At 42.0% G+C, this 11377-nt stretch overlaps 1 protein-coding gene across 4 annotated transcripts in view; it reads right to left on the minus strand.

Annotated features, from left to right (window-relative positions):
• Nucleotides 1-3021: 3021 nt before the first annotated feature.
• The window catches only part of limk1a (LIM domain kinase 1a), a 71478-nt gene continuing 63122 nt past the window's right edge, over nt 3022-11377 (minus strand). For 3 of the 4 annotated variants that reach the window (XM_079885653.1, XM_079885654.1, XM_079885655.1), the window contains 7 exons: nt 11213-11344; nt 10936-10995; nt 10104-10169; nt 9021-9189; nt 6110-6165; nt 5649-5806; nt 3022-4815 (listed from right to left, as the gene is read on the minus strand). In XM_079885653.1, the coding sequence (XP_079741779.1) occupies nt 4653-4815; nt 5649-5806; nt 6110-6165; nt 9021-9189; nt 10104-10169; nt 10936-10995; nt 11213-11344 (804 nt within the window). In that variant the 3' untranslated portion in view covers nt 3022-4652. The remainder of the gene's footprint in view (nt 4816-5648; nt 5807-6109; nt 6166-9020; nt 9190-10103; nt 10170-10935; nt 10996-11212; nt 11345-11377) is intronic. The other variant, XR_013822705.1, reaches the window with a different exon arrangement.

An 11377-nucleotide genomic window follows, 5' to 3' on the forward strand; every position in this document is an offset into this window, starting at 1 on the left:
GCCTTTTTGACTACCTCTGGAAGTGGTCGAAAGTGGACAAGCTCAAAATGTACACCTGTATTTCACGAGTTCACACTTACAAATGATCAGAGAATAAATAGTTATGCGTATTTGGCGTGCTGTCCGGGGGGAGGGCTCCGAGCTCGGAAATTGGGCCCGAACCCAGAGTACTCCCCCCGTATCTCTTGGTTAGGAAGATAACCAGGTAAGTGTGAGGAGATGGGGTGGTGGAGGGATGCTGAAAACTGTCAAGGATAATGGGTGAGTCGACTGTGAGTATTTATAGGCCTTTAATCATGCTGATTGAGTGGACCTGTTGATTACTGATTGCTGACAGCTGGTTGGAATGACTTGATTGTTTGATCATTAGAACGTGTTCCTCCCAAACTTTGTTAATAAAACATCATTTAGCATCATCCTGTGATCAGATTGACAAAAACACATCTTAATAGCAGGTGTGAACATGGCCTAAATGTAAATAACTTTTGTTTTCCGTCAGGCCCTGCACACGACTGAATGACATGTTGAAATGTCACTGTATTCATCTGTCCTGTGAGTCATAATGTTCAGTCATACACTGAATACCTAATTGTGAATACAAAAGCATTGTGTGAAAGCGGTTACAGCTGGCATGTCAGGAATGGAGCACGACACACCTGAACGCAGCAGCAATGATGAGTCGAGAGACGGAACTTCAGGAGCTCAGTTTATTCTGTCTCCTTCAACCTTCACGGCCAGTGCGTTTAAAGTGCAGAGTCATTTTCACAGCTTCAGTACAAACATTACATTACAAGAAACCAGAATCTGGACAAAGAAAACATGGAAAATATAAATATATCTGGAAAACAAAAGGAGACCTCATTGAAACAGACAAGCGATGACATAAACTCATCCGGCTCAAAACACAACACGAGTCGTTGGCAAGGCTAGCGTAAAACAAAGGCACAGCGATGTCGAGAGGTAAAGCACGGTCTCTGCAGCGTCGGGTCACGTCCGCCAGAAGCTGAAGTACCGTCCAACTCTTTCTCAGTGATGCTGAGACGTGACCTGAGCTGGACTTCTAGAAGCACTACAAGCTAGACTACATGATTTAAGTGCTCGTTCTGCCATGAAGAAGTGGTCCTGCTACAGGCCTGAGCAGCACCAACACCATATCAAGCAGCGTTTGGTGCTTACAGAAACAGTGGACTCGTTATCAATTCTGTAGAATGGCTTACACAGCAATATGGCTTTTTATTAGTGGCAATATTGATAGTATTGATATCAGATCATCAGGGCTTAAAGTCAACATGAAATCCAAATTGACCCTATCTTAATATAGACCTCGTTTCTTCTCTTTGATTGGATGTCAATACAGGCGTCAGTACGCTGCTTTTATGAGGTAATAGCTTATCATTTAACGAATCGACAGGCAATCTACAACATGTTTTCTTTTTAACATTATTTTTTGGATTGATCTATGTTTAGACTGAAAAAAATGCTGTTCTATGAGAGAATTCATAGTCAATTTAGCGACAGGTACGATTCAGATTACGGCACTTGTCTTTTATTTCTCTGGTCTCCGCAAACAGTGATGGACTAGCCGTGTTTCCATTACCCTTCAAATTGCTCAAATTGAAATTGCAAATACAGCCAATGGAAACACGTCAATCTCACAAAAATTCACACATATTGCAAAAAAGTTTTTACGTTTTTTTGGTTTTTCAGGGAATTCATAAAAGGAATATTTCGCAAAACTGCAATGGAAACCTGACGTACGTAACAGTCGATCATTCTTTAAAGAAGACGCGGTGTGTTTGGACAGAAGACGAGGCAGAGTTCTTCATTAAACTCATAAAAGACAAAAGTATTACGGGAATACTGGATTGTAAACCACAAAGAAATGCCACAATTGATCAAGAGCTTGAAGCAGAAACTCCTCATCTGTGCCGCTCTCAGTATAAGTGTCTGTCCTTGCCATTAATGCTGAATACACGCCTGCATATCTTCATTAAAAATAATCTCTAGTGCGGCGGCTGAGATATACGTAAACCTACCAACATCCATCGCCATGATTTTTTGAATGAGGAAAAAATTACGTTTCAGTCGCATAACATCGGTTAATGGAAACGCCGTGATTTCACACTCGTTTTTTATTGAAATTTTGAAAATATCGCAAACGTTTTGCGCAAATCTATAAAGGAAACGCGGTCACACATCTGAAAGAAATTCACAGATGTCAAGGCTGTAATGTGATTGGTTATCAAGGTTCACGTGGTCCAAGTTGGCCGTTACGTTTTCTCTAATTGTACAGCCAAATGTCTCCCAATAATAAGACCTGAAATGGCCTCCTATACCTTCAAACACTACATGTAGTGGACGTTCTCGAGTTCGAGATCAATCTTTCATCACTACTGGAGCTGCTAGTTTGCTCAGTTTCAAATGATTATTAAACAGCACAAACTGTGCAAAAGCGTCAGCCCTCCCGGAGAGTCTGAATTCACTCACTCTTCAACTGGACTATATTAGTGGAGTAATGCAGGGAACAGTGAATGAGGGTATAGGGGGCGATGTCCTGAAGACCACGATTAGCTGGTTCAGGAGAGTTTAATTCGGGCGAGAGCTAAACTGATCTATTTGGACAACGTCAAATTCGTACCGATAGTGAACGCAGTCGTCCAGTTCTGGTTAAAGCCAAGTTTGACAGTATGGACAGCAGATGCTGCTTCATGTTGACTTCAGCGGCAGCCTGTGATTGAGAAACAGGGGTCACAGGTCACATGTTTTCTGAGTGTTTCAGATGTGCTGCTCAGGAGACGCGGCATCAGGGGCCAGACGACACAAAAGGCTCCATCAGTGACGTGCATTCATACAATCACCAACCAAACAACCCAAAGAAACCCAAAGGCTCGAGCGGCAGACGCTGTCTTCCATAGTGCAAATGAAATCATCAAAACAGTTTATAAAAGAGAAAATAGTGGTTCAAGTCAAAAAGAGAGAAGAAGAGGCTGTGTTTTTTGTCTTTTTTTCAGTCTGTACACGTGCTTTCCTGGCGATCCTCCGTTGTGTTTTTATAATAACATTTGTTCACCGTGATGAGAATAGCTGGACTGGTAGCGGAGGACATCGAGAGAAGCGTTTCTAGAAGATATTTACACCAGTGTTGTAAACTCAAAGACACAGGCGCTCGCCGAGCTGGACCCCGAAACCCACCGTCCCGCGTGAGGGTCTAAGATCAGGCTCTGGGAATAAACTAGACTAATAGTGGCGAGCGCTTCATCCGACCATAAAGCGCAGGAAATCTGTCTCAGCATCTTCCACCCCAAAATCAAGAAGGAAATCCATTTAGCAAAAGATCCCTGTGAAGATTTTTCAGATTTTATATTGAAATCCACATAAATTACATTCATTTCATCACGTACTAACATGACGTTCATTTACTTTACAATTGAACTCTTTCCCCTCCATTGGTTTTCCATGTTTCACTGTTATTCGGTAGGGGGGCGCTATTACGCATCTTCTGAAAGAGCGCTGAATCTCCGGATCAAAACACAGGCGGGATGTAAGAACAAGCGATAGCAAATGTAAGCAGATGCATATGTAAAATAACGCGATCATCAACATTAAACAAGCATTAAACAGCATATAAATCAAAAGTGCCTAATGTTACTGAACGAAATGTCTACCCAGGATGAGCTCTAGGACTGTGAAGCTTTGAGGGTGTTGATGGACTCGATCTACTCCATCTGTGTTTGATCATCGTTCTGAATCTGATCTGGATGTAGCCTTTGACAAAAACACGTTTTTCTCCGCTTTTGGCTCAATTTTGCTTTTTTATGAAACTTACCAACATTCAAATGTTGATAAAAATGCATGAAGCTAGAATAAAATGTGTTTTTTGTTTAAAAGCAGAGGGTCTTGTTCTTTCTTTTGATATACCGCATGTTCAGATATTCATACAACAAAATATTCTGGGGGAAATCTTGTGAAAATGATCAAAAACGCTGGTGGGGAAAGAGTTAAATAAGAACTTTTTTTAGGGGGTGATTTTGGGGTAAAAGAGGACAGTAAATGAGTTGATCTGACCCAGTGTATCATGTTTTTTACGTGTTTGTGACACAGAAAGTTGATTATTTTCCTGGTGCTCAGGTGAAAAGTACGCCAGTGCGGAATAAGTATATAAAATAATGTCGAACATTTACAATATGTACTATAACTGTATTTACACTGCGGAAACATGAGGAATATTAGTGAAGCTTGACGTGTGACACGAGGACAGGCCGTTGACGAGGAAGATGTGCAGGGGTCCGTTCAGGTCTCATTACCAGCACACGGCCGTTCCCTGAAGAACAAAGACCTCGGATACTTGCATCATCTGGAGGAGACGTGAACGCACCACCAGAGCCGTGTGAAGAACATCACAATAAGCCACAACAGACATGCATTATGACTGATGAAGCTGTGCTTGTGAGGTGACGTTTTCAAGCCGGAATCATCAGTCCAGACCGAAGCCTTTCAGCCAGTGGTGGGACGTTATGTTGAGGGTGTCATCTGATGCTCGTATCTCCAGAAACATGGTGCCTTCAGGCCCGCAGGCCACGACCGCAGACGTCCAGTGAGGGAGCGTCCTCCAGTAGATCTGCTCAGCGTGAGGATCGGCCCTCTCCTCCGCGTCACTCGGGCTGCTCCGGGTGTGTGTGCAGCCCGTTCTTCCCGCTCGAGTGTTTCTGCCGGAAGTCTTGATGAATGAGCTCGAGCTCGGAGACCAGATGCAGGCCCATCTCCAGATGCATCTTCAGGTTCTCCAGCCACGACTCCAGCTTCACAAACGCAGGCCTGCGGGAGAAGCACAGCCATTATAACAGGCCCACATTCAGTGGACTTGATGGACTTCCAGTTCAAATAAACAGTGTGTCATATCTATAATACCATTACAGTAATATTCAGGGTTTGAAATTAACTTTTTCACTCACACTATTACATTTTTAAGTTACTGGCCATTCAGAACTTCTACTAGCCAAAAAAAAAAAAAAGAAAAAAATAATGAACCAGATTAACTATGTCATAGCTTGTATATATATATATTCTAAAATGTGGATTTCATACATTCATTTCTTATTCACACTAAATCCTGTCATCCAGCATCTCCTCCCTTCCTCTTTCATCCTCATCACCAGAAATGTGTTTTAAGTGGACAGATCAATACAGTACAAAGAACATAAAATAAAATTAAAAGGACATTGGAAAATAATGTCTCTTCTGTTCACCAAATGCTTTTTAATATTCACTATTGCTTCAATGCAAATGAACAAGCGCACCGATATTTGTAGTAGTGACGAGTGTGTTCGAGTAAGCCAGATATGTGCTGTATTTAATACATCATGATGACTCATGACTTGAGTATTTGCGCTAAGTCAGAGCAGATTTGACTTGCACACAAACTTCCCCAGCTAAGGGAGTAAACATAACAAGTACCACGCCGGATTGGCTCGTGATTTGACAGCGTCGCCCGCCACAGATGATGTTTACCCGCATTTGGCGGGTGTTAATTTCAAACCCTGGTAATATTGTTCCCCTTTGCTTTCATTCATTTACTATGCAGCCATCATGGATGTTACTAATATTTATGTTCTGTGCAAACGTGAGGCGTATGATAAGCATGTCCTAACCGTTTCTCTGCGTCCAGATCGCAGCAGAGCGCCGCCACGGGGAAGAAACAGGCCGGACAGTCCGACGGGCAGTAATCATCCAGAAAGCCTTTCACGTTCAGCCCGAAATCCATGGCCCGGGGCAGGTAGTCGGGATCGGCGTTGACTCGCCCTATAATCTGAGGCAGAGCAGAGAGTTTGATGTAGGACAGAGGAAGTGAGGTCAGGTTTCCTCTCAGTTTTAATCATTGCACGTTAAGCGGCAGGCTTCCCTAAACCCACAGCGCACACCCCACCACTGCTTCCTCTGGCCGTCCTTCAGTAATGACGGGCTGCTGTCCTGCTTTAAACTGGTGCTGCTGAATGTGGTAACAGTGTTTCCCATTAAAAGAGAAATCCCTGGAAGTTGATGTGGAGGAAGCAGTTATTTTGAACTTTAACAGCCTGTGATTATTCCCTCAGATCAGTCCTGAAACACTCACCTCGCACAGCATGATGCCGAAGGAGAAGATGTCCACCTTCTCATCATAGCTCTTTCCTGAGACACACAAACAGCAAAACATCAGTCTCACACGTCTCCCATAAAACCCAGTGAAAACACGACTTCACCCCGTTACTCGCACTCTATTCAACAATCTGATGTGGACATCTGCATCTATTAACCTGCAAGCTGAGGTTTTCTAATTAAATTATGTTAAATTAATGTTTTTGTAGATATTTTCTACCTCGAAAATCGACCTCTTTTTTAAAGGGGGGGTGAAATGCTATTTAATGCATACTGAGTTTTTTACACTGTTAAAGAGTTGGATTCCCATGCTAAACATGGACAAAGTTTCAAAAATTAAATTGTACGTTTGAAGGAGTATTTCTGTGCCAAAAATTGTCCTTCCGGTTTGTCACAAGTTTCGGAAAGTTTTTTTCGAGTATGGGTCTGTGTCACGTAAGATGGGGCGGAATTTCCTTATATGGGTCCTAAGGGCACTTCTCCGGTAGGATCGCGGCCGCGAGCGCACTCTTAGACCAGAGCAAGAGAGCGAAAGCAGTTCGCCATCAAAGCGCTATGCTCGGCTTTTGGAAGTCAATGTCACCAAAGAAGTGTGTTTTTGGTTGCCAGGGCAAGACATCCCTGCACAGATTCCCAAAGAACCCAGCGTTAAGGAACCCGTGGATGGAGTTAGTTTTTCCTGAGCATCAACGGAGCTGTGTAAGACTTTGTTCCCTGCATTTCGACGATGATTGTTTTATAAACAAAGCCCAGATCGACGGATTTGCAGATCGTCTAATGCTTAAGGATCGAGCAGTCGCAATGATAAAGGTTCGCGGTCGTGATTGGAACCGCGGTGAGTAAAACTGGTAAAACAGCTTCAAATGTCTCTGTGTTGTTAGTGTGGCGCGTTAGCACACAGCTTTAGCTTCGCCCGCCCCCAGCCGCTCGGTTTTTTCCGGAAAGACTCGGTACAGCCTATTTTTCTTTTATAAATATAATAAAACTAAATACTTTTTGGAGATATGAAGGATGCAATACTACTCTATAGGTACTCAAGATTAACAGGAGATTGAGTGAAAATGAGCATTTCACCCCCCCTTTAAATATTAACTATGATGAGTGCACTCACATTTATTCAAGGTGTAAGGAAAGAATTAAATTATTACTTTTTATATTTAAGAGACATTAAAGAAAAAAACAAACATGATCACAAAGGATTACATTTCTAAGAACATTAATAAATATCTAGTTCAGGTCATGAAGCTCTAGAGGCCGCTGGCTGATCGGTCCTTCACATACAGTCTGTGACACCGCATGGCTCAAGCTGATTGGCCTCTGCTAATCCTGCAGCCAATGAGAGCACTTGCTCAACAAGTAAATAGTCTGCTTCAGTGTTAGCTGTAATCTAGTTCCTCTGAACCCCTCCGCCTCCCCAGCTCCACCTGCCCAGATCTGCTACGGCAGTGCTTCCCAGGAGACCACTATTTTAACATTCAAAATCCTTAACGATTTGACTTACAAAATAATGTTATCTGCTAACATGTACTACTTGTTCAAATAAAGTATAAACCAAAATGATTTATAAAATGATAAACCTAATATTCCAGCCTTTCAAACATGTTTTATCAGCTCAATGAATAATTCTAGATACCTTTTATCCAAATTGTTTGTTTCTAGAATGCACATTAGCTTATTTTCCATTAACTGGGTAAAATTTACAACAGCGCTTAAAAACGTGGTCCGAGTTTCACAAACAAAAACCACAGACAGACTGAATGAAAATGTAAATCCACTCTCTGCCAGTAGGTGGCGCTTGTGGAACAACAGAAATAGTTTAGAACAGGGATGGACAACTTCGGTCCTGGAGGGCCACTGTCCTACAGAGTTTAGCTCCAACCCTAATCAAACACACCTGAACAAGCTAATCAAGGTCCTCAGGATTACTAGAAAGTTACAGGCAGGTGATTTTTTTCAGGGTTGGAGCTAAACTCTGTAGGACAGTGGCCCTCCAGGACCGAAGTTGCCCATCCCTGGTTTAGAAATAGCGGTTTCCCTTAGCCTGGGAAAACCCAGACAATTTCCAGCAAATTAAGATTTGCTCCGCAAGTAGTCTGGCAAAGAGCTCATTCAAGCCCATTTCTAATCCGTCCAAATCGCGGCACCAATCAGAAACGTTGGGGCGGGCTTTACACAATAAAGATCGCTCTGATTGGTTTTAGGTCTATCCAATTGCGCCCAGAGGCATTTGAGCGACGTCCGTTGGTGACGCCCCTTTGGAAATGAGTTATTAATGAAGCTTTGCCAGACCATAACTCAGTTACTACTGAGAATGGTCTGGTTTTAACCAGGCTAGGTTTCCCTGTAATAAACACTACACATCACACGGAGGAAAGATGAAGAGAAAATGCCATCAAAACTCTTCTCAAGGCAGTCAGTTCCCTTTAGAGAAACATTCATAGAATTCATTCAGACTTTAATTCAGAGAACTCCCTCAGTTGTAAAGGTTGTAAAGCCTCTCTCAATTCTCTATGTTTCATGCCGTGTCTGCGAGAGACTGTTGCTTACATTGCTTAATACTGGACAGTATTTACTGTGAGTTTTTCAAATCCTGGCAATCAAATACGGTGTTAATGATGATTAAAATATTTAACTGTAATCGCTGAAAATTGCATCGTGGTTTATCCTCAAACTGGTAACCGTTTCATCCCTAACCCTCGAACAAGAGTGAGCTTGTCCGCCAAGACCAAATACATTAACATGCTAAAACTATTTTGAAATCTTCTTTTCTCTGAAATATGATTCCACGACCTTTTTGTAAGATCATCATGATTTACGCAGAATAATACATTATTAAAGAAGAAAATTCGGTTCAATCAAAACGTGAACAGCGTAAACCGGACTCTCACCGTGAATCATCTCCGGAGCCATCCAGTACGGGTTTCCCACCACAGTATATCTCTTTCTCCTGTCGGCTTTCTTGACGCCCGGGATCTGTCCGGAAACCAGTTTGTCCTGGATCTTGTCCTCCACCATGAGCCGGGACAGTCCGAAGTCCGCCACAACAACACTGTTATTCTGTCAGAGATGGGAACTACTTACAAATCTGCCATTGTACATGAACAAAGACTAATCCTAATCCGCTAAAGCTGTGCTGATCTACACACGCAAAACACAGTTCTTCAGCTGCATTTGTATTATCAAACAGTCATGCTTTATTCATGATTTAGCTGTAGTTACTGTGTTTTGCCTTCGCACAGCAGTATGACACATATGCGATTCGTCCTAGACCAAATTCTCATTTTATAACCACTGACGTCACTCTTTAAATGGGCATTTTCTTAAACCAGAGCATATGAACTGGAGCGATCTATGCTCTGTCGAATGCTCTGCCTGTCTTTAGTGTTTCGCTTCTGAACCCTTAAAGTCCCCCTGTGGTGAAACTCCAGCTTTTAATGTTGTTTATGTCTATGTGGTGTTTTTAATATGCTTTAAGACAAAGCATGTGTAAGTTCATAAGTCGACAGCATTGCTGAGTATTTCCTCCTTAAAACTGCAGTGAACCAAAGACAGTCTCAAAAACACACTTTGAAATCGCTGGTGTTTCTGACGCCACAAACTACCTTGTAACCAATCAGATCAACGTGTGATCGTCAACCGGTGGTTCTCTGAGCTGAGTGAGTGAGTGGAGGCGGGGCTCATTTGCATATTCATAGAGCCGCGTATACTAAACGAGGCAAGGGTGTCGAGTTACATTCAAGATATTTTAAGACATTTTTCAAGGAAAAAAATGCTTAAATATGTAATTTTGGTGATCAAAGATGAGTTTTAAGGGATAAAATGATTGACTACAGGGGGACTTTAAAGCTCTCAATGTGATCCTGCATTATACAAGTCAAAAGCAATCGAAAGCAATGCAATATAGACAGCTTATTCTCTTCATTCTCAACATGCAAACAAAAACATTTAGAAAAGCCTGTGATGTCACTCACCTCTCTGACCAGACAGTTGTGTGAGTTGAGATCTCGATGGATGATGTTCATGGAGTGCAGGTAGGCCTGGGTCAGGGAAGGAGATGTTAAAATGCTGCCCTCTACAGTCATTCACAGCACTGAACACAGTCTAACACCAGATCTGAACAGGTCCCCCTACACTTGCTGACTTTGTCAATGGTCACAGATTAAAACTGGGCATCACACACTAGAAGACTTACACAGAAACATGAGGCTTGTTTCTCTGAGACAGTGTGTGTTCTAGAGTCGGTTCAACATATCAAAACATATCTGATACCATCATCATCATCATCTGACTAGATGGAACAAAAGTCTGAAGTCTGTGACGTTCACACACTGATTTCTGATGACAGCTCAAAATCTGCGGACATAAAGGCATAAACTAAACAAAATATAATTTTTTAAAAGTTATACTTCAGGTTTTGTGACTATTCACCATTTATATTACTATCATTATTATTATTGTCAGGTTTTCCTTTCCCTTATTTCGTTTTTTCAGAATGATTGTATTTAATACATGGCTGTTTTTTTCTTCTTCAGTGTTTTCTGGATTTTTGTAGTTATTATAATAATATACCGTGTATTATAAACTAAAACATGAATATGTGATAATTTATACCGTTTTGGAGTCCAAACAATATTACTTTAATTTGTTTTCCTAAACAGACTTATGTTTGAATGCACTTTTCTTTAACAAAACTAACAGTTTCACCACTTCTTTAGCTTTTTCACATTTCAAGCTCATAAATAAACGTAAAACATACTGTGGACATCTGTGACAGAAGAGGGCAGTAATGAGCGTCTCACTCACCATCCCAGAGGCGATGTCCTTGGCAAAACTCACTCTCTGATTCCACGGATAGTTACTGTCCTGCACACAGAAGACACACTCACTGTGAGAACGAGCTGATATTCATGCAGTTTCACTGTCTGACAGCAGGCGGCGCTCATGAGCAGCAGAAATATAGCGTTACCATACAACACACCATAAGGTATAAACACCATCATAATTCATCAACAGCAGATCAGAAGCAATCGCTTGGCATTAATGTGCAGTACTAGTGACTGACACACACACACACACACACCATGCTCTTGATGATGTCTCTCAGTGTTCCTCCTTTGATGTACTCCGCGATGAAGTTGAGCCGTTTGTCTTTGTAAAGCACGCCGATAAACTTCAGCACGTTGGGATGGTCCAAACACCTCATCACCTTCACCTGAACACACACACACACACCGTCACATGATGC

Source organism: Squalius cephalus (genome assembly GCF_949319135.1).
Source record: "Squalius cephalus genome assembly, chromosome: 11".
NCBI classification, from domain to species: Eukaryota; Metazoa; Chordata; class Actinopteri; order Cypriniformes; family Leuciscidae; genus Squalius; species Squalius cephalus.